The 24400-nt window shown below is 41.9% G+C and overlaps 1 protein-coding gene across 1 annotated transcript; it reads left to right on the top strand.

Moving 5' to 3' along the window:
- The first annotated feature begins 3718 nt into the window (after nt 1–3718).
- TMEM30B (transmembrane protein 30B) lies at nt 3719–7554 on the top strand. Its single transcript, XM_006216567.4, has one exon. The coding sequence runs from the start codon at nt 3950–3952 to the stop codon at nt 5003–5005; it is 1056 nt and encodes a 351-aa protein (XP_006216629.2). The 5' UTR covers nt 3719–3949; the 3' UTR covers nt 5006–7554.
- Nucleotides 7555–24400: the final 16846 nt, after the last annotated feature.

The raw sequence follows: 24400 nt of genomic DNA, 5'->3' as shown, positions 1-24400 counted from the left end.
TGCATTGAAAGAGATACCATCATTTTGGCAAACACTCACATACAGGTAAGCAATCAGGAGATCAGAGAAGTTAAGCAATTTAACAAAGGTCACATAGCTATTTCTTGATGAACTTTAGAGTAGAACTTGGACTTCCTTAATGTTAGGCAATTTTTCCCCCTATCCTATACTGCTTCTCCTAGTATCAGATAGTTTATTAGCACAGACTAAATATATTCTGTGGTTAACAATTGATTTTGGAGGCAAAATTTTGGTGAGTGTAGCAAAGTATACAATGTTGTGGCAGCACTAAAGACTCTAGCAGTATGTATCTTTAACAGGTTTGACTTTTAAGCCCCTTTCCTACTTTTAGAAATTTATCCTAAGGAAGTAATATAAAATAGAAGGTTATAAGCAAAAAGATATCTACTACCATATTCTTTGGAATACTGAAAAACTTGAAATAATCTGCATGCCCAACAACAAGACAGTAGTTAAATATGGCAGACCTATGAATTTTGGAACTATTTTAAAAATTATGAAAAAACAGAAAAATATTTATTTTATTCTTCATATCATTCCATAAGGAGGTAATTGAACACAGAGAATGATAATAATTATATTTTTGATATAATTATAATCAATTAAAAATTAAATAATTCTATGGATAAAATCCAGAAAATAAAATGGAAAATAAAGTAATTTTTAGGAGTATTGGGGTTGGGAATGCCTTTTTCGTTCATTTTGAGTTCTCTTCATAATAAAGAAATGCAATAAAGAATTGTTTAGAATGAACCCATTTCTTTGTTAGGACTGGGAAGAGTTTACATGAACCAAGTGTCCTTTCATGCATCACGATAACATATAACCAAATGAAAGACATGAAGTCAGAGCCCTTGTTATGCACTGAACTCTGAGGGACACAGCAATTTATACCAGTCCTTGACCTCTTGGAACGTAGAAGCTGGTAGGGAAAATATGACATATACATGGATCTTGGCACTGCTCCACCTGCAAAATCTCTAACATCCCATCACACACCAGGATTTTTCCCCTCCCAGCTTTCAGGCCACCTACTCGTTAACACAGTTAGGACTGCCAGTCTGCTAGTCCCCACGCTTTCTTTTGACTCCCCAGCTTTGCTCCATTTTCTTCACTTTTCTGCTTAAATACTAAGGCCTATCACTTCAGCCACGCCCCCCACAATAAGTGCAGTGTCCTAAACCTTTATCTGCAGTTCACCTGTGCTGAAAGCCCTCATGCATTGCATACATCCGATCACCTGCCTTCTCCTAGCCTGGGTTACAGGACTCTCCTAGACGAAGCCATCCAGCATCCCTTCATGTATCCCCGGCTAGTTCCCTCTCCTCCTCTTTGCAGCCTTCCCTGATCTTATGCTTTCTCTTCCCTCCCCCAATGCCTTTTACTGCACAGGAAGAAATTCTTACATTAAAATAGTCTCCACTTGAGCCGAGCCCAAAGCCCAGTTGCATTCTGCATCCATCTTTACTCCCTGCCCTCCAGGTTCAGAGATGAGCTGACCCTGCACCTGCCCTCTGGACCCAGTGCCTCCTGACTACTCCTGCCTTTGTACCATCCACGAGCTTCTTGCTCCTCTCTTCAATCTTCCTGAGCTGTTATCTTTTCCCCCCAGAATAAACCCTAGCTGTCATCTATAAACAAGCCTTTCCCTTGGGATACATGCTCTTCTAAATGATGACGACTTGCCTTTCTCCCCCCCCCCCCCCCCACTTCTAAAAGGAGTGTTGTCCTACTCTGGCTGTTTCCCTGTCCTCTTTCCCTCCCCAGAGAAAGCCAGACTCCTCCCATCCCACCACCCAAATTGTTCCCACAAATTCACCTCTTACCTCACTGAACCCTCAGCTGGGTTTTACCCTGTTGACCATTCCCTGTCTTGATATATTCTCTGCTTCGGAACACTCTAGTGTTACCTTAGTTATTGGAATGAATAAATGGATGCCTTCAGGTCATCCAGGGAGAGCAGAGCTGGCAAGGCTCTCAGCTCCACAGAAGGGCTTCAGAAAAGTGGTGGCAGGGCAGTTGTTAGACTTAAAATCCACTAGATTAAGTTGGGGGAACTGAATTCCTTCCTAGAGACTAGATTTGTGGACTCAAATATCAAGCCACCTGATGACTCAATGATATAGGGGTGAGTGGAAGCCACGAAAATGATACAGAGAACTGTTTACTCTTTTACCTGTTGAAAAAAAGGTGTAGTGGAGACTGGCTCACAGTATAGGAACCTATGGACAATGCTGGGATTTCCTCTCTTGAGGTAGGATTAGAAGTGAGGGGAAGTGGAATTCAGGTCATCTGGGTCTCCCTAGTGTTCTTGAACAGCTGAAGTTTTCAACCTGCACTCATTCCATTCAATGAGATGGAATGACTTTTCCATTATTATAATAATATTACTTTTTAACTTTGGTATCATTCTTACAGAGTATAATTTGGTACTTGAGTACATGCCGTCTATTGGCAATGGTGATTCTTTCCTACTTATAAGTAATATGACCCTTGTCAGATTGCAAATCCCTTGAGCTCAAGGGTCCTTTTCAGTCTAATTCTCTTCTGTCTTCTACATTGCTTAGCATAGGGGTGACACATGGAAGATGCTAAAAAAAAAAAAAACCTGTTGTTTAATTAAGCAAGTATTTTAACCTCCCAAATTTCAATGGGCTTTGAATAACTGCTGAATGTAATGTATTATTCTAGGTGCAGAAGTATAATATAGAAATTATTTAATTAATTTGTATTTTATGAGCTGGAGGAGAGGCAGGAACACCTGAATGAATACCTAAGGAGGATTTAGCACCAACTTGAATTGATCTGATACCCCCTTGTGTATACTGTACCAACTGAGATATAAAAGCCAGAATCCCAAGCAATGTTCAGACCTAATTTGGGTTTTCTTTGCCCTAAGTCCTATAAATCCTTGTAGTTCCTCCTTAAGCCAAACAGTCCCAACATCTTTGACTGTGGACAGCAGCTGGGTCTTTGGGGACTTTGGATCCAGCCTTTTTCCAGTCATGGAAATATTCTGAAAAAGAAAAAAAAATCACAAGGATTCCAGTGCATTTTTCTCCTTGTGTGGTTTTTCCACTAGCTAGGGAGACATTTAAAGGCTCTGAACCTCTTGCCTTCTTTGATTCTCTTTTTTTAAGTCTCATTTTATTTTTAGAGAAGAACTTTCCACTTTTCTTAGTTATACAGCCAGATTGGGGCACCTGGCCGGAAAATCATTTTCCCTTAAAAAGTATATGCTAGAATTTAAATGCAGACATTGAATACGGAACAGATTTACCATAATGCAATCCCCTCGGGCATTACAATTTGTGGCTGAGTTGACTGAAAGGGGTTTCATAAGTGAATCTACAAAGACAAGAGGGTCTAGAGACGCTTTTATTTCCGTTCAGATAAAAGAGGATTAATTATATGAAATCTTCAAGTCTCCAGGATGCACGCTCAGTGGAACTTTGTGCTGAAGGTTGCAGCTCCTACCATGTCGGTCAAGACTGGCCCAGGCACTCTAGTTACTTGGAAGGCGGAAGGGAAGGAGTTACCTGAGCAAGGTATGAGCCACCCAGAGGCAGCCTGGGCCGCCATTCACCTCGGGGAGGAGGAGCTGGCGTCCGGACCCACCTGGATCGAGAGGAAAAGAGCCCGGAGCCGGCCAGGTGAGCCCGCCCAGCTCACCTCCGAAGAGGCGGGGCGCGACTCCGGATTACCAGCAGGGGCGGAGCCGGCCGCATCACCTTGGCCGAGGCGGAACTGAGGGGTCCGGTCACAGCACGAAGAACCTGGAACTGAGACGCACCTGTGCGGGGGCCGGAGGCGGAGGCGGGGCCGGGGCACGAACTCACCTGAGCCGGCGGAAACCTGCCCCGGGAGTAGCCCCGGGCTCACCCGGCGCGGAGGTGACGGCGACCCTCCGTGGGTCCCCGGGGCCGCCATGACCTGGAGCGCCACGGCCCGGGGCGCCCACCAGCCCGACAACACCGCGTTCACGCAGCAGCGCCTCCCCGCCTGGCAGCCGCTGCTGTCAGCCAGCATCGCGCTGCCGCTCTTCTTCTGCGCCGGCCTGGCCTTCATCGGCCTGGGGCTGGGCCTCTACTACTCCTCCAACGGCATCAAGGAGCTCGAGTACGACTACACCGGCGACCTGGGCACCAGCAACTGCTCGGTGTGCGCCGCGGCCGGCCAGGGCCGCGCGCCGCCGCCCCGCTGCTCGTGCGCCTGGTACTTCTCGCTGCCCGAGCTCTTCCAGGGCCCCGTGTATCTCTACTACGAGCTGACCAACTTCTACCAGAACTACCGGCGCTACGGCGTGTCCCGCGACGACGAGCAGCTGAGCGGGCTGCCGAGCGCGCTGCGCCACCCGGCCAACGAGTGCGCCCCCTACCAGCTCAGCGCGGCCGGCCTGCCCATCGCGCCCTGCGGCGCCATCGCCAACAGCCTCTTCAACGACTCCTTCTCCCTGTGGCACCAGCGCCGGGCCGGCGGGCCCTACGTCGAGGTGCCGCTCGACCGCACCGGCATCGCCTGGTGGACCGACTACCACGTCAAGTTCCGCAATCCGCCGCTGGTGAATGGCAGCCTGGCGCTGGCCTTCCAGGGCACAGCGCCCCCGCCCAACTGGCACCGGCCGGTCTACGAGCTCAGCACCGATCCCAACAACACCGGCTTCATCAACCAGGACTTCGTGGTGTGGATGCGCACGGCGGCGCTGCCCACGTTCCGCAAGCTGTACGCGCGCATCCGCCAGGGCAACTACTCTGCCGGGCTGCCGCGGGGCGCCTACCGCGTCAACATCACCTACAACTACCCGGTGCGCGCCTTCGGCGGCCACAAGCGCATCATCTTCAGCAGCATCTCGTGGATGGGCGGCAAGAACCCGTTCCTGGGCATCGCCTACCTGGTGGTCGGCTCCCTCTGCATCCTCATGGGCTTTGTCATGCTGGTCGTCTACATTCGCTACCAGGACCAGAACGACGAGGACGAGGAGTAATTCTTGCTTTCAGAGTATCCTTTCTGCTTCTTGCCAAAATTGTCTTGCAAGCTTCTTTTGGCTTCTCCCTCTCGACCCTCACCCAGTTCCAACCTTGCCTCACTTCGCCTCCTGTTGTGGATTAGGGGACCAGGGAGAGGGGAGTTAAACCCAACTGGGAGCTTCTGGACTCTTCCGGGGTGTTCGGACTGCTAGAGTGAGAAGTCCCTGCAAATTCTCCCCACGGCCTTCAGGATTTACCGAGTTGACACCCTAGGTTCTTTGAGAGCAGAAGGGACGGTTAGAGACTCCTCTTATTCAATTCCCGTCTGATAGACAGACCAGAGAAGTTAAAGATCTCGTTAGAGATCTAGCAGCTACTCCTTAGCTCCTGATTCTAGAGCTTTAACCACCACAGCACAGTGGTTTTCTTTTCTTTTAGCGGGCGTTGGGGGTGGGGGCGGTTTGAGGTAGAGAGTGAAGCCCCCAAGTAACCTGCAGAGGTATAGAGGGGTTGGGGAGGACATACTGGTTAAAAATGTTAGGTAGATGAGGAGGCCTCATCCCCAGAGATTCTAACACAGCAAGGCTGCAGTGAGATCCTCCAAGCTGCAGTTTTAAGAGACCCATCTGCAGATTTCCACTGTATTGCCTCAAGTTTGGGAATCAGTGCCCTGAACCAGGGAGCAAGTAGAACACTGCCTGCTTCCCAGTTTCCTCGTGTGTCTGAGGCTGGGCCTGAAGCAATCACTGCGTCCAGTTTTTCAGGTAGTCATTTGTTCCCAGTGGCAATGACAAGCTGAATGCTGTAAGTTTGGTCTAGCACTTCTCCATGAATGAGTAAAGACAGCTCCTTGGCATACAGATTTGTATAGTGGGGTTTGTATCAATTCATCTGATATTTGAGTGTGAGGAATTTACATTTATATATATATATTTTTTAATCAAGTACTGTGTAGAAGTTTGAAAATGCCAGGTCAGTTTGTATAGCTCAGAGGGGATGTTCTAACCTTAGAATAAGATAGCCAGAAGGGATCTTAAAGCGAAAGTGATTTCCCTAAAGTCATATCTACATCTCCTGACTCAGTCCTCTGTCATCTAAATGATTTTTTTATGCTTAGAAAGGGCTACATTTGTACCTTTCCCCTTGGGTCTAAGAAAAAAATTTAATCTATGTTCTCAAATGAAGCATGTTTGTCTGTAGTAATATGTTTGAATGCATACGAAGGAATAGAGCCTTACGTAAACTAGAACTTTAAGAATTATTTGAACCTTTGAAATGATGCTCAACTCTGACTACTCTAGAATCATTCTAATATCTATAAAGTTATTCTAAGAAAATGGACTTTTATGAGAAAGTAACTCAAAAAAGTGAGATCATCTTAACCAGTTTATTTACTGAAAGCAAACAGTTACTTGGTTTTCTATCGGAATTCTCGGTGCCTGTTTTCTATTATGGCTACTTCCCAAATGCTACAATTTTTGCTCATGCCTGTGAAGCAGTGCAAGACCTTGAATTCCTTTTTTTTTAAGTTGTCAAAAATATTGAACTGTATTGAATAATTGACTTTCATTTTATTTTACTCTATTCTAGTCCTTTGAAAATTAATAATCAATAGACAGCAGGCATATTCACCAAAGTCTGTCTCGGATCTTTTGGAGCAGTTGTGATTGAAGGGATTCTGCCCCACAAAACAAAAAATGTTTCATAATTCCAGTCTATTGGCTTCCCAACTCTTGAATGTGACACAATTTTATTGTTAGACTTCGTACTGTGGTTTTAGCCTATGAATATATGATCATATGTATATAGAGTAATTTTTATTTATTATGAATGTTTGATTGAGCAGCTCACTAGCCTAGTCCTTCTTTATGATGGATAAGAAAATTTACCACATTTTTTTACTACGTAGTTGAGAGCAACCATGATTTTCGCTATCATTTTTACAATATTAATTCTATTGCTGGAAAATTTTAAATGAGACTACAAAACTGAAGGTATTCTGATTAAATCAATGAGTACAGTTCCAGGCTCTGTTCTCTGGGTTTTTGAAAGAGAATAAAGGTTATGTTTGCATTTCCTTTGTTATCGTGTTTGCTTAATTCTTTTGAACTATGATCTTAAAGGCACAAACATTAAAAAACGTACCAATACCAACCACTTTGTTCATTTGTTATTAGGTTTATAATGCAGCAAGAAAATCATCTTTCAGAATAAAACTTAAAGTGAACTTGAACTTATATCAACAGAATCAATAGAATTTGAACTTACATCAAGATCAATGTGTAGTACAAATGAGACAATCTTCAACTATTGTTTGAATCTGGTAAAATGGTCAATTTTTAATAATTTTCAGTATTAACAGTTACTACAGAATGTGATTGCAGCAGTCTTCTCTATTTCTGCATTTCACTCAGATTCTTTTTTTGGCTGGGGGAGGGAGGTAATTAAGTTTACTTATTTTTGGAGGAGGTACAGGGGATTGAACCCAGGACCTTATGCCTGCTAGACAAGTGCTCTACCACTTGAGCTATACCCTTCCCCTTAGTTGGATTCTAAATGGCAATTATTTGTTGGGTATTTTGGACTACAAAAGCCTCAGAAACATTAAAAACAAAAAGTGAAATATTTTCCTGTGCTGTAGCATTTTTTTTGGCATTATGGGATTCGAGCTGGGCTTGAATTTTCATGTTGTCCAAAAAATTACCTCCTAGCTAGAGCTTTGTCGTCTGGAATGAGACAGAAAAGAGTGAACCTCAACAACAGGACTAGAAATGTGCCCTGATCTACCTTGTGAAATAAATCACAAACAAAAGAGACATTAATGTGGTTGGCGGGAACTCCCCAAACAGAATAATATGACAAGAAAGACTTTCCAAGAATCTCCAGAATCAAATCAACTAAACAACCGTAGTTAAAAATCAGAGACAGAATAACAGTCTGTGATTTCCTTTAGTAACAAGTAACAGTTCACACTACATAACCACAACCCTTTCTACCTCATAATCTCTGCTCTCTTCTTGTTACTGGGGATCTCAACAATCCGGAGTAAATTCCCAAAAAGAGTTATTGGGAGAGCTGCAGTGTAGTCAGTTCCTTACATGACCCTGGATATAAGTCATCAGTTAACTGTAATAACAGCAAATTCCCTCTTCCTTTACTTTTATCGGGCATTTCTTTGCATTCTGATTTTTTTCCCCTACAGCTAAAACGGCTGACTGATTTTAGATGACAACATTTTAAAAAAAATGTTTAACTTCATTTTTCCCCCCAGGAGAAGTTATCATAATTTCCCTCCCACAAAAGCAAAGTCATTTATGAAGTGTCATTAAAAAAGGTCTTAATGAATCTGACTGAAACCCATGAAGGTCCTGGAGAGATATTACATGAGAGTAGCACTTTGTGTAAAGAATCTGCAAAAATTGCAGACAGCATGGACTCTATACAACCATCCCCCATAATTTCCCTGATAAGACAGGCAATGAGTATTCAGGAAAAAATACTTCCCCACTGGTTTGCCATGTGGCATTATGATTCTCACCTTTTGGGCTAAATTAGTTCCCACAGCAAGGTGGCATTCCTTTATTTCATGCACTTGGCTGAGCCATTGGACAGAGCAAAGTCCTGAGGCGGTGAAACCCAACACGGACTGGGGGTGCAGAGGGAGAGGAGAGGGGTAATCCAAGGGAAAGGTGAGGTTTGGAGCACAAGGCATTCTTCTGGGCCAGCAGGGTGTCTAGAATGGGTATCTTGGCTGCGAAGGCAGCCCAGTGCAGAGGGCAGAGCTCGCCAGCGGACCCACAGATGACAAGACCTTTGAGAAATTCAGTAAGCGGATGGTGGCTCACCTCTGAACCTCTCAGCCTGTCTTTTTGATCAATTTGAGTGTGTGATTTATCTTTTTCCTTAGAAGCAAAAGGTATTACTGTCAAGAACCTTCCCTAATAGCCTTGCTTTCCATATTGAGCTCTTAACTAAGGTCCCATTAAAGTGGCTGAAACCTTACATTACTGATGAAAACTGCAAATGATGTGTCACTAATAAGGATGCTTTGTGCTTCTAAAAGGCCTTTGTTCTGGAAGTCCAAGGTGCTTAACACTATGTGGTCTCATTAATCTCAGCCATCAAAACGCATGAGCGTTTAGAAAGTCATCAGGACCCACGAGCGAGAAGTATATTCCCTTCTATTTTGCTCAGTTTTGCTCAGAACTCTACAAAAGTAAACAGTGTTCTACAAAAAAAAGCATAACCTCTGGGTGAGGCACTGATAGTCATTTCAATGGGCCACTTAAATATTCTCGAAGGAAGACTTGATTATTTCTTGTTATGATATTAATTAGTAAAAGACATCCCACTTTTTTTTTGAAGAATCCAAAATGAGAGCTGCGTCACTTCCTAGTCATAGTAAAGAATAGAGGGTAGAACACATTTTACTCTTTGTTTGTTTTTTCCTACAGGGCTTTCATGGTTAAGACTTTATCTTGTTACATCAACATAATTTGCAAATCATTGAATGATGGTATCTTTCATACCATTAGGAGACAAATTAGCTCAACATTCACTTTGATGAATCTTTAAAAACTTGTTGAACATCATAAATGTAAATGGCATAATCTCTATCTCCAACCCTACCTTCTCTCCAAACATGTCCAGCTGCCTCTGGGACACACCTAAATGTCCTACAAATAGCACAAGCTCCATGTGGTCAGCGTGAAACTCACTGACATTTACTCCAAACCCATTCTTCCAAGGCTAGTCCCAGATGCTGAAAATGACTCATTGATCCCACCCCATCATCCAAGCCCAAAACCCGAACTGCCTCCTTGGCGCCTCCTCTGTTTTTCCCACATTCAACTGGTTGTCAGATCCTGTTGCTTCCATATCCCAAATGCACTTTCAATCAGGTCTCTCTCTGTCACAGCCCTGGCCCAGGACTTTGTTATTTCTCATCTGGAAGTTGGAGGAGCCTGCTAATTGGACTGCAGTTTATTCCCAGCCACAGAGAGCTAGCCAAGACACAGATCTTACCATATCACCCTCAACTTCTAATCTCTCGTGGCTACGCACAGCCTCCAGGAGGAGGTCTAAATTCCTCAGCAGGGACTTCAGGGTATCCCTCTAGATGTCCATTCCCTTTGCCTCCAAGTCTCCACCAAATTCTAGCCATGTTGAGTGATTTAAAGGGGCCTGAGCCCAGCATCCCCTTATGTCTTTGCCTGCATTGGTCTCGCACATCCACCTGACCACCTGACTCTCCCCGTTCATCCTCAGGACCACGTGGGCTCAGAGTTTGTGTCCTCTCTCCTCCGTGAAGTCCTCCGCAACCCCTCCTTGCCTCCTCCACCCCCATCCTCAGCCTACTTTCCCTGTGTGCTTTTTCCTCTCTCACAGCACCTGATGCTTGCCTACAAACTGCTTCCTTGCTTATCTGCCTCCATCTTCAGACTTAGTTCTTTGAGGGCTGAGGATCCTTTTCCCTCATTTATGTTTATTGTCGCCAGTGCCAGGCTGTGCAACTGGCATGTGGTGTGTCCTCAAACATGTATTGAATGATTATTAGGAAACCAGTGATTCCAGGATTTTCCTGCCACTGAACGTATTACTTCTGACAATAGAGTTGAATGCCTAGGAAATAATTGAGGAAACAAAGGAGATATGGAGATGACACCCTAAACTTTTGAAAATCATCGAATCAGGAGTACCAAGAATGCACATGTATTTTTAAGAGCATGAAAAGGCTAAGCTTAGGGTTCTTATTTGGATAACTTACATGTGCAATCGGGTTTTCCCCCCATAAACTAATCTGCAGAAATGAATAGCAGATGGGTTACATTAGTTCATTGATAGTGGGGACAGTTACTTTATACTCAGATGAGTGTCTTTCCTATTAAACTGCAGTAAGTTAATTGAATGTTTACATTTTTGTGGAGCTTCTCTATAGAGGAGAATTTTTTACTTGCTCTAGTATTCTATAACAAAATGTAAATGAACATTGCTTTCCTCTGCCAGATAATTACCCCAGGATCCATTTAAATGAAAATAGCCTGTGTAAAGAAATATGCAGAAAGAAAAGCAAAAATAAATGGAATACTAGTTGTCCCATTTGCCGGCTGGTGTTTGGTTTATAATGTTTGGCACATCTTGATATCTACATAATAGGAGTTTTAAAACCATAAATAATATTTTACAGAGGTCACACCATAGTTATTTAAGTTCAGGGGTTTATTTCCCTGAGCACTAAGTAGCTATGAATGAATTATGTTTAGTCTGATCTGCCACAGAAGGGCCATAAACCTCCAAGTCATAGCAAACCGTGGAATATTGCTTCAATACGTCAGGAAAATGGTACATGTAAAAGAATAATGCATGATAAGGGAAAGGTATTTTTATTTTTCTAAAGTAATATATGTTAAGGGGCAGGAGCTATAAAATTTTGTTATGTTAAACTTTCCTCTGATTCTGGAAAACACATTAAGAAATGGCTTTGCCTGGTCAGCCCTAAGGCAAAGCAAGCTGTGGGGACCAGGGAAGGCCTAGGAAGGAGAGTTTGACCTTGAATCAGGAGCAGTTGCTCCTCCCTGGAATCCTGGACCTCCAAAAGATTAAAGCAAAGCAAAGCTGCAAGAACGCAAGAGGTGGTTTTGCAAACTTCTCTTAACTACCAGCATTCTTCTCCCTGGCAAATGTTTTGGATTCCCAGGCAAGTGTTTTTGTAGATACCGAGAAGTCAAGGAAGTTGTTAGCATTAAGGGGCAATTCACTTTTAAAATTAAATCCAGTTAAAATGCTTAAACAAAACTGTTATGCACTCACCAGACAACTTGCTAAGCAATCTCCCTTGGTTTTCTCCCTTAACTTTCATAACAACCCTGATATTATATCTGCATTGGACATGCACAGAAACAGAGGTTTGGGAAAATACAGAAACTAGTCCAAGGCAACATGGTGGGCAAGAGACAGCTGGGAGGTCAGCGTGACTGCAGAAGCTCCCTGCTAGTCAAAGTCAACAGCGACGCTTTCCAGGCAATGTTCTAAGTGCCCTACCTATATTACCACATCGTAATCCTCACAGCCATCCTGTGGAAGAGCTGTACCATAATCTGCGTGTCACAGATGAAGAAGCTGAAGCTCAGAGAGGTTAAGTAACCCACCTAAGGCAGCACAGAGAGTAATGAAGAGCCAGGGTTCAAACTAGCTCATCAGACTGAGGATCCACGCTAAGGCACCGGACTTTTCACCCTCTATGAATATTAAGACAAGACACCCCCGGGGGAGGGGGGGTGGAGAGAACAGGGGTTGGAGGAGTGAGGAGTTGGAAGGGAAGGTCTGCTTGACCCACCGGAAATGAAGACTTACGATAAAGCTTCAGTAATTTAGACAACAGGGTGATTTTAGTGCAGAGATAGACAACTAGAACAATGGAACAGAATAGAGAGCGAAGCATCCTGTGAAGAAAAGCCCAGAAGTGATTACAGTTTAGGATAGTGGTTACCTCTGAGAGAAGAGGAATGGATGGAAGGAGGCAGGGATGTCGTTTGTTCAAATACGGCATGAAGGATGCCAAGCTCTGGGTATAGCTGGGATGGGGAGGCAGTTTTTGGATTAGAAGATGTCCCTACAGGACCAAAGCCTCTCGTCTCTTCCTCATTGTCCTTCATCAGAGCAGAGAACAAGAGGAAATGCAACCTAAGGGCAGAAATCTTGGGAAGGGAATGAGTCGCGTTTTAACTACATTTCCTCGACTTTGTTGCCACAGGTGAACTCAAGTAGCCAAGCAGTGAGGCTGGTCCCAGATCCTTTGCATGTCACAAGGGTTCGCATTTTTCCTGTATTGCACACCCCAGGCTGAGGGAGAACATCCCACAGGACTGGGAAGAGGAGGCTTCAATTCTGCTACCTGGCCGCCTGAAGCCAGCTCCTTGTGACTTTGCTGACCCTGCCAAGGGCTGCGACCCGAGCCTGACTCAAGAGAAACAGAACGCGGTGTACGGTTTCCCAGGTTGAAGCTCGTCCAATCTGAAATGGGAACCCCTCGTCTAAAGATGTGCACTACTGCCCTCTGCTGGACGGAGACAGAAACGCCAGCATTTAACTACCTCTGGGCCTAACGCAGGTGGGAAGGAAAAAAAAAAATCTGCTTTTATGTGATTGTGTAATGCTCATGTGGAATATTCATTTGTGAAATTAAAGTTCCTTAGAGTAAATAAAATACAAATGCTTGTAAATTTCCTAATAATTCTGTGAACTTTAATACGTTCCAATTAATCTATCAAAAAAGAAACTGGAGTGTTTAATTTGTATTCAAATAATCTAGAATAGTTCCTTCAGATATAATTCTTCGGGTTACTACCAACTTAAGGTTTTCTCTTCTAAAAATCCTGCATTTATTTTAGAACTATGGCATAAAAAAGGTTCTTGAAGCTAATGTTGGAAAAGTATATATCATCTACTTTCTTGTAAACTTAGGCACAAAAGAAATGAAAAAGGCTGCTACTAGTCTTATTTTCACCAAATAATTTTGCCAGGTGGGCATGAATATGTAATTCTTATTAGACATTTTCATTATGTATTAGAAATTAGATTTTTTTTTTACGATGAAAGGCCAATAAATATTGACAGGCACCTTTTCCAGGAACTATACGAACTTGCCTCACAGTCTTAATAGGTTGATAGATAAGCCCTGTCCATGGCCACTTGTTTAAGAAGAAAGCCTCTGGAGTCTCTCTAGATGCAAAGTAAGTATGCTCATTTAGCATCCTGTGAATTGTGTACAATGAAACAGCAATTCAGTGATGGATGATTTCAAACTTTGCATTCTTTTCTGAGGTTGATGTTTGAACCTCAGAAATAAGAATAGAAATTTTTGTAAAATATTTCTAAATTTTGTGTACTTGAATCTGGTACTGTGCATTGAGACTGAAGCACACCATATTTCTTCCATTCTAAGATGTACCTCCCCCACCAGCACATTGTAACATCTCTAAAACAGGATGTGTCTCAATTTCCTGGCTTCTCACTGTCCATGGCTTCTTACAATTGCTGTCACTTAGACTCACTGCCAGCCAGGCCACAGTCATGATGTCATTGTCGCTGTGCTGCACTGTTATCATATTCTGCGGCAAAACATTGCATTGGGATAGTAACACACTGAAGAATCTGTCCCTAGAGGGTTTTGGGAGAATTGGGCTTGGAATGTGCAAAAGTTTCAGGAGAAACATAGCCAATTTATTTATTTTATATACTTTCCTTTTTATGTCTGCACAAGAGGAATACATAATAAAACTATCTAAATAAATATAAAAGAATCCCTTTCATAAGGATAAAACATAAAAACTTAACTGTAAGGAATTATTAGTTGCTCTTTTAATTGGCAGCATTTTTTCATAGTGGTACATAAAATAATAGTTCATGTTATGATTGATGGCATCTTAAATTCAATGACTTACAGGACATAACAACAGGGTGGTGGAAGGAATGCTTCTGAATTCAAAACCAGATGACATAAGATAGCATTAACTGAAAAGGTATAGTCACTCAATTCCTACTGCCTGGACCATCGATCAATTTTGAGAAGGAAATGGAATTTTAAAAATTCTCTCACTCCTCTGAGGTACGCAGATATTAGAAGAATAAAACAACGTGCCAGATGCCAGCACAGATCAGCCTCTCAGCCTTCAGCATCTCACTGTAATGACTGGATGCAGGCCAACCAACCTTCTGGATCACAAAGAGCGGAGGTGAGGGGCTCGGAGATCAAAGCTGACACATAGCTCATCTGAAGCCCATGTAATATAGCTCACTGGAAGGACGCGCCGGGGGATACAGTGTTAGGAGAGTGAGAATACTGAAATGTCTTTCTCAGCCCCTGAGGTCTCCTTTGGACCAGGACGCTCTGCCGGACAGGCATACATCACGGCTCTGCGTATTACATCTCTCCGTGCTCTCTCAATGTGAGCCGTATGTGAGTGTGTGAACTTGATGACCAAATATAAATCAGAGTTATTTCTGTTGACAGGAAATAAAGTTAGGCCATCAGACATACTCAGAGCCAATATCTGCTTTCCTGTTTTTCAAAGTTATGGGGAAAAGATGTCTTCCATTATCATGACTGTCTTGTTCCATTCCACCTCGGTTCTTTCTCTCGGCCAAGAATGGAAACCATACTGTGATAAAACAGTGCCAGGGGAGAGTTCCAAATAAAGGTCAATTTAGATTCAGCTTGGTTGAAGATTCACTTCAACCCCACCCTCACCACCCAGACCAAGGAATCAGGTTTTTGTTTTTCCTTCGAAAATGTGTTTCTTGTTCCCCACCATCCATCCCCCACCTCCTCACCTCCTTCTCGAGCAAAGTTCACAGATTCAGGTTTTTTTTTTAATGTACACAGACTCATGCCAATTTTCAGTAGTATAAAATATATACAAATATGGGGAATAGCAGGTTTATAGATGACCCCGGCATGGAAAGCTGTTTCTAGTTACACATTCTTACGAGACCATTCCTTTTCTGGTCCTTCAGAAGATCCATCTCCATCTGCCTTCCCCCTCCATCCCTGTTCCAGCACTGCGTCAAGCCACTGGTTCAAAGGCTGGTGAGTAATTCTCCCCATAGCGATAGTGGTAGCGTTTCCCTGCAACTAACTCCACCTTTTCTGCACCCTCAAACATTCCTTGCATTTGAAAACTTTCTCACCTGCTGGCTTTATGCAGCTTCAGTGTTTACTGGACACTGCATACTTTCTGCATCTGTAATATTTCGGAAAGCATTAGGAGTCTTTAAAACTCTTCCCCACCCTGGAGCATCCTTCTTTCAAGCTCTCAATACTCTTAGCCTAGGTTCATCCTAGGCAAACATTAGCACAGAACACTGATGGAGCAACATTTCAGTTTTGTGTTTTCAAGCCCAGATGAAAATTATTCTTCATACATGATTTTTAGATGGGAGAGTATTAAAGATCTTTGAGTGACAGGGCAGTGACAGACGAGCACTGGCTTGGGAGGTGGAGATGCTGGATATGGTCAATTTTCTGTCATGTGACAGATAAGTTACTTAATGTTTTGTGTCTCCTCCTCTGTAAAATGAGGCTTTTGGACTAAACCACTGGATTCCTTTCCAGTGATAGAATTCTGTGGCTTGGGATTTTGATGGAAATTTTTGCAGCGGTCTGGGCATAGGACTAATTTTTTGTTTTAATGCTGAAGGATTTGTCATTCCCCTGAAATATCTTCTGTAGACTATTTCTATTTTCATGAGATGCTATATTTTAGTTTTGATTAGTATTTATTTTTTAGTAGTTGTTTTGCTGCAATGCGTGGAAGGTCAATGGTCAGACGAGTTCAAATAAGGTTTGGACTTTTCAGAGCCTTCGACATGCTTATATGCTTATGAATCTCCAGGAATGAGGTCAAATGTTGCAAAACTATGCAAACGTATTTGAACAAGTGTCTCTTTTTTGTTCAAACATAAATTACCATCTTATAGCTATAGGGTTCCACATAAGGCATCTTGGAGAATGCCCAGGGATGGTTTCTTGAAAAGAAAGGCAATTGTCAAAGTTGCAAGAGTTTATAACCGAGGAGAATCCTGTCACATTCCACTGAAATTTTTTAAAAGATCACATGGAGGTTGACTTTGGACTTGGTTCCTTCCAATGTCAACTTCTAACCTTTTTCTTTTTTAATGATATGCTTATGTAGTCCCCAACATACGAGAAAGGAGCACTTGGATTCTGTAGTGATCTCAGCCCTCTTCCTACTCTAATCCCAGCCCAGCTCCCACTTCTCTATCCTCCTTATTCTCCTCTCAACACAGAATCCTTTCTTCGAAAATGCAAACTGAGCCTGCATCCTGGAATAGCTAGAATCTAAGGAATCCAAGCCCCTATGTTTCATTGCCAAGCGCTGCTCCAAAAAGTTCACTGATCTTTGAAATCCACCCGCCCCTAAATCGCTGAAGGGGGTCAAAAGAGTTAAAAGATTCCAGATGGGGCCAGAGCAGCCTCTCCGATTTCTTCTGCCTCTGTTGCTCATTCAGGGTGTGACCCATCCAGGTCACTAAATCTCTATGTGCTTTCAACTCCCCATTTATAAAATTTGGCCCATACATACTGATTTCTAGAATGTATAGAGATACTTGAATTAAACTCAGTACAGAGAGCAAATTCCCTACCTGATGTTTGTGCATGTGGAGGCCACAGGGACAACTCAACAGTCAGAAAGCAGGAACGGGTGAGAAGTTGCAGAAATTGACCAAGTCAGACATTCTTAGCTCTGGAGCCCCTGCTATCCAATTAAATCTGCACATTCACATTGGACAACATCTATTTTATAAAGGCAAATATTTTATTAGTGAGACCTAGGGCCGGCAATGCTGCTTCTAACACGTGTAACAAGATACCCTAAGCCTGAGACTCAAACCCCATAAACTTAAACTACTGCAAAATTATAAAGTGTAACATAAAAGTGGAAAATCTTTAAATGGCTGTTTTGTGCAATGTTCTTCACAGACAAGACTGCCACACAATGGAACTGTGTAACGGCTAGCAGCAGGCACTCCAGGAAGATAAAATAAACTGGCTTTATGGACCTGAGGAATTGATTTTTAATGAGATTCTGCTTGGCTGTAATGGCATCCTGAGAGAGCGATCCAGTTTCCGTGGCCTCCTGTATACAGTTATAAGGTGCAGAGCAACGACTCCGTTAAACATTGCCCATGCATTTGCCTGTCTAGAGTATGAGATTAAATAAAATAAGGATGTTATTCTAAGACACATGCCAGAAAGCAAATGAGCATGTGTGTGCAAGCGCACAGGCTACTGCACTTTTCCTAAGACTTTACCTGCTTGTATATTTTGAATTTTAAAGGACTAAAATCCTTGAAGTTACATGCATATATAACTTTTATATTTTCTATTTCTCTACAAGAGTATAAGAACCCATAAATTACTAGATGGACTTGACTGATTCTTTCATACTCCATAACCCAGGCTCCTTACTGATATTCTTGTTTATATGAATGTATGTATAGTGGTGGGTATGGATAAGGAGAGGTATAGGGAGCGACAGAGACATGGTCATAAACATCAGGCAACGTAGAATGGAGAAGGTAGTGTAACATGTTGGTTAAGAGCCTCAGCTCTGAATCTCGCTTCTACCACTTCCTAGCTGTGTGTCCTTGGGCATGTTAATTTGCTTCTCTAAGCCCCAACTTTATCTTCAGTGCGTGGCTAAAAATACCTATTCCATAGGGCTATAATAAAGATTGTGACGCAGAGATACATAACAATTGACATGAATCTTAGCAATATATCAAGGGGGAAAAAGTGAATCCCAAAAGGTTATATAAAACATCTTTTTTCAGAAAGTTAAAGCGAAGTACTGATGACGCCTAGATGTGTAAGAATTCACCTGCATTAATAAAATTGTATGTATAAAGGAAAGAAAAGGAATGGTAAATACAAGGTATAAGATGATGATCACTTTGAGTTGGGGGAAGGTGCAGATTGGGAGTTGGGATTATGTAGCCCAGATAATAGGTTAGAGTCAAGGTGCTATGTAGTTTGTTCTTGGGTGGAGGGCTTACAAGTACCTAATGTGAATAAGAATAACTAGCTAATTAAATAAAACTAGCCGTGCACGGGCCAGTGATGAGAATGTGTCGTGAACGAAGGAATAGGACTAACCCAATTCTGTGCACTGGAGGGTCAATGAAAAAAGGAAGAGGTCAGATAATACATAAGAAAGTGATTAGTACAGTGCTTGGTACACAGTCAGTACTCAAGAAAATTTCAGGTAGCTGGCTAGGTATTTCTATATATATCCACAAATGTTCTCATCCTTAATGAGTCTAACTTCCTGCAGCATCATCAATTTCCCCCATTTCCTGATTTTCTCATCCATTTATTTTTTTTTCCTGTTGCAGCATCTGTATTTCCAAAATCCTTAACTTTTAAATTTTCAAAACCCTTGAGGGTACAGCTCTCAAGTGTTCAGTGCCATGCGTTGTGTCAATTGTATTCACAAGCATAACCATCATTTAAAACAAGATATAAAATAGTTCTATCACCTCCAAAAAGCTCCTGTGTGACCCTTTCCAGTCAATTATCATTGTCAATTAATTTTGTCCATTCTTGGACTTCATATAAGTGAATCATACCCACCTTCTGTTGATCAACCTAATGTTTTTGAGATTCCTCATATTTTTGTATATCATAGTTCATTCCTTTCCATTGCTGAGTAGTATTTTGCTGTATGACATACTACAATTTGATTATCCTTTCTCCTGTTGATGGACATCTGGACTATGTCCGGTTTGGAGCTATTGTGAGTAATGCAGCTATGAACATTCTCATATGATTATTTTTGTAGCCGCATCTTTGATTCCTCTTGGGTAATCCTTAGAAGTGGAATTGCTGAGTGGTAGGGTAGATAGATGCCTGCTTATCTTTTGGAAAAAACTGCTGTTTCCAGAGTGGTTGCATCATTACAGATCCTTACGTTGGTCACATCTAACTTAAGCTGATTAAGTGACCATACCAGCAATGCTCCATTTGTGTCAGGTTCCTGTCTTTTAACTCCAAAACGATTCCCAGGCCAGGGAAACAAATTTTAAACAAAGAGATAAATGCAAACAGCAAAAGGTGAATTTAGATGGTAGAATGTACAAAACAGAACAGCAAGAGAGCACTTCCCTGCCGATTCAAACCGTGAAACGAATCGTTTTTAAGACTACATACGGTTTGAGTGAAGCGTGAGCCTCAATCATAGGTTCCCTGGCTGGGTGGATGGCCCCTTCTGCTGTTGGCTTCAACAGACAGACTGAACAATCTTTCGTGGGAAGGTGCGGGTGACTGATGGTAGGGACATTAATTGCTTTCCATTGGCTGGTTGATTTGGCTGTAAAGAGAAAGGCCTAACTCCAAAGAGCTTGCATCTGTTTCTCATACAGCTCAGCCACCCATGCTGCTTCAGCCATCCCCTACTGCTGGCCAGGCTACCACTTTATTGATTTTTCTCCCTGCCCTTTTAAAAAGATGAAAGTTCCTAAAAGCTTTTCGCATGCAAGTATGTATGTGCGTTTGTATGCATGCACGTGTGTGTGCTGGAGACCCCAATGGTTTAGGCTAACAAACTAAGCAGGAGCTAGGTGAACCATTGGGTGTGTGTGTGTGTGTGTGTGTGTGTAGCCAATTACTCTAAGATGGGGGACCCCCAGTGGTGAAGCTGGCAGAAGCATAACAATTAGAAAGTGATGACAACAACTTAAAGATAATTAGTTGACAATGACTTGAGACCTCATTAACTCCTTTAACACCTCACGGTTTATGATTAAAATGAAATACTGGAGAGCATTCAAAGGACATCTTGTCTTCTTAGCAGCGGTTTGGGTATAGCTAGAATATTTGATATTTCTTTGATATGTCTTCCACTCTTGTAACAACCACCAATGATTATCCAAAATGGTTGCCATTATCCTGTGGAATCAATGGATTAAGGATTTGTGCTTTTATTCAACACTCTCCCACTCTCCTCCAGCCTTGCTCACTGACGGTCAAAATTTTTTTAAGTCAGCCCCTTTGTTCTTAGAAATTGCATGGATTGATAAACTGTGATTTTTACTGAAATTCTCCAATTGAGAGTTTAATGACTGGTGAATTCCACCATGAGAATTCACAGGTGTGCATATGCTTAGACGAACCTGGGATATTTCACAAATTGGCTGGCTTCAGGCTCCAATAAACATGATAGTTTTTCTTTTTCTTGATGGGTCCTCAATAAATATAGAATAGATGAATTGATGCTGAGATTCACCATCTTCCCAAATGTGTTCAGTTTCACACTACCTCGAAAACAGAACACCATTTAAGCCACTAGAAGCAAAATCTAGTGGTTCTATCCTTTGTGACTAAGTATTTCTTAGGAAAGAAGTATCAGTGCTTCTGGAACAATCTGATAATACTACTTATTAAACTACAAATATCAGACAACATTCTAATATGTGAGAAGGTTTGAAATAAACCTTCTTTGGGTATATATTTTTTTAGCAACTATAAAGCTATAATCTTAATATCAGTTGTACTATTTAGACATGTGATCAGTTGTACTGTTTAGATATTCCAACCATTTATTTGATGTAGAAGTTTCATATTACTGAAGCCAATACTACTAAGTTTGCCCACTTTCAGGACAGTGGTCCTTAACCTTTTTTGGGGTCACAGACCCATTTGGGAATATGGTGAGATCTATGAAACCTCCAACCCCTAAAAAGACTGGTCACTTGCACACCAAATTGATTGAATTTCCTGCGACTTAAGGATTCCAGAATAATATTCTCCTATCACAGTAACACAGGGGTGATTTTAATCTTCCAGACATGTTGGTGATAATTAATCTATAAAACAAATGAAGGGAAAGTGTGCCATTTGGGTACAGATCACATTCAAACTGAAACTATGATTTGAGAGAACTACCTTAGTTAGAAATTCAATCAGAGAAAACAAAAAAGGTGCCTTGTTATAAAATACGGGTGAAGTGTACAGTGGATATTTATTGAAAAGACTGACTGACCAGAAGTTCTGCTCAAGGGTTTCTCACAATATAATCTATACGACCCCTTCAACAGAATTAGGAGAGATGTTTGTTTAAAATGCACATTCTTAGGCCCCATATTTAGCCAACTAAATTGGCATCTCCTGTGGGAGCCAGGCGCCTACATGCTGCTGAACAAATCTCCAGGTGATTCTTACACACAGTTAAGCCTGTCTCTTACATTCTTATTCTTAACACTTATCCTTCGTCTTTTTCAAAGCACTTTATTTATATTAGCATTGGTAGTCAGTCAGTGTGGATGAAGACCTTACATAAACATCCAGAAAATGCTTTTGATAACTCCAATTTGGATGGTGGATGTCATCTGGGAGAGGGCCCTTGGAAGGCAGCTGCAAGCAATTGTCCCTCTGCGGAGGCACTTACCATCCGAGTCAGGCCACTTTAGATTGGCCCATCACATTGTTTCATTTTTTGGTACTTAGTCATTTGTTACAATAAAAATTAAGTTACAGGGAAGGAACACTGTGACAGGATAATGGACTCCTGCTCAGAAGAAGCCAGTCTGCCTCCAATTCATCACGGCGTTTATAGTGCATTAGAAGACATTACGGTGACAACATCATTCCTCTGGGGCATGAGGGAAAACCAGACTGAGTGGAAAAGAGGAAATTCACTTCATGAACTTGGCAAAAGCGAAATAAAAATAGAATCCAGGGGTGGTTTAAATTGCCATGTTCGGCAAAGGACAAGGGAAAAGTAACAAACTCTGAGACTAACATTCCAATATGTTAAAAAAAAAAAAAGCGTAGTTCACCTTGCATCACATGAGCAGTTCAGGGGTTAAAATGAAATGGTTACTTGAGGAATAACAGAGAGGAATGAAGAAAATGGGCAAAGTTGAGGCAATTTAAAATGATTAAAGCCCACAAAATATTTTGCAAATATACAATCCTGGAGAGAAGCTTAATAATAATATTTGTCCAATGGACTGGGCCAAAGATCTCTATATTGTCTAGGTATTTTAATTGGAGGCCTGAAGTATCATTATAAAATCATTAAAAAAAAACCTGTCTATGTTCTTAATAAAAGTAAAAATGGTTGTTTGATGTTAGAAAGTAGTGTTTTGAAATATAGGAGCTAAAGGAATGGCACTGGGTAGGCATGTCAGGCAATTTAGACCTGGGAACTTAACAACTTTGTAGTATTTTTACTATTACACCCACACTAAGTTAACCTGGGGTGGGGGGGGGTGTGGAAAGAGGCAACTTGGTGTAATGGGAACAATGTCTTAATTCTGTGATTTTTTTTTTTAAGGTAACATTTTTCTTAACTATTCTTTTGCTTTAAGGAAGATTTTTTTTTTTTCCCGTAGATCTCAGATCTTTTTTTTTTTCGTGGGGGGAGGTGTCGGGTGGGGGGGAGACTCTGGTTTTCTCCTTAATAAAATCTTAAATTCACTTAAGAATCAATCAAAAGTCTGTGTGGTCTCATTTTCTCTCCCTGTCAATCCATGTTATTTCCAGGGTGAAAGGCAATTTTGACCATAAACATGGTTTCCATCACACATTTCTAATTTTAACCTATTTGTCTCTGTTTGATTTACATTGGGTCGAGAGCAAATTAACGATTGTGAGCTTTTATTGAAAATTAATTAGGTGGCTAAAGTGCCCACGGCAGACTCCACCGGTCCATGGTTCTCTCTGGGTCGCCAGCCTTCTCCAGTTAAAACACCTAGCAACTTGAAAAATCCATAAAACGAATGATATAATTAGATCCAGAGTGGAACTCAATCGCTTTGAAATCAGATGCTTTCTTCTAGTGCTGAAGGGCCGTGCTATCACCAGCACTTTATGGTATCAGGGGGGTTTTCCCAGGGGAGAAAAAGTAGCTCATTCGACCTGAACCACCCCACATGACTTACAATAGGTGTCCTTGTGGTACTAAATATAGCTGCGTCTATGATCTGAATTCCTAAGTCAAAGCAAGGAGAAAGAGGAAAAGCTGGGCTTCCAATAGAGTAAAGACAAAAAAAAAAAAACTAAGCTACCCAAGTTGGAAAATAGACTCTCTGAATGCATGTGTGTGAAAGTGAGAAAGACAGAGGGACCTTATACTTAAGCAAAGCTGGGATGTAAATGTGATTTATTGTAAATAGTTCCACAACATTAAAATGAGTTTTTATTTTCTATGTATGCTGCTTCAAAGAAGAGCTCTGTGGGCTCATAAAAATGCAGAGAACAAATAGGGGCCTCTAAGTCCAATTTATATGCCATGCCCACTGTGCACTGAGACACATATAATCTGTAAAATGTCAGCTTCAAAGTTCCACCGAGATCGGTGTTAACCCTGACCTCTGGCCTCGCTGCCTCTAGCTGGGCCTGTGTGCTTTCTTTACCAGCTGTTTTAGATAAATGTGTTCCATTTTTAAGAGATTGTCTCAGCGTTTTTTACATGAATAGTGGTAATATTATTAACTCTCGCTGGAGAAACCACCTTTTCTAAGAGGGCTTTACAGAGGAACCAATCGTTTCGTGCCCCATGCAGAGAGGAGTGGATTAATAAATTTGTCATTGTACTGAAAATATTTAAACAACACTGGGAGAAAGGAGCAAGGCACACAACAAAAGGAAAGCATATTAGTAGTGTTTCCTGTCAAAATACACAGAGGAAGCACTTTATTTGGACCATTTTCTCCATAAAGAGACATGGCGGGCCAAGATAAACACAGCAGAGGAATCTGGTTTATTCCACTTTGGAGATTGGAGACCATCAGCTCAACCAAAGTTATGAGACCAAAACCAGGTTTTCTCTCTTGAGGCTCCTAAGTAAAGCCATTGACCGAGGCAAGCAGATAGACTGAGGGCATCA

This window comes from Vicugna pacos, chromosome 6, assembly GCF_048564905.1.
Source record: "Vicugna pacos chromosome 6, VicPac4, whole genome shotgun sequence".
Lineage (NCBI taxonomy): Eukaryota > Metazoa > Chordata > Mammalia > Artiodactyla > Camelidae > Vicugna > Vicugna pacos.
This window is presented reverse-complemented; position numbering and strand designations above follow the sequence as displayed.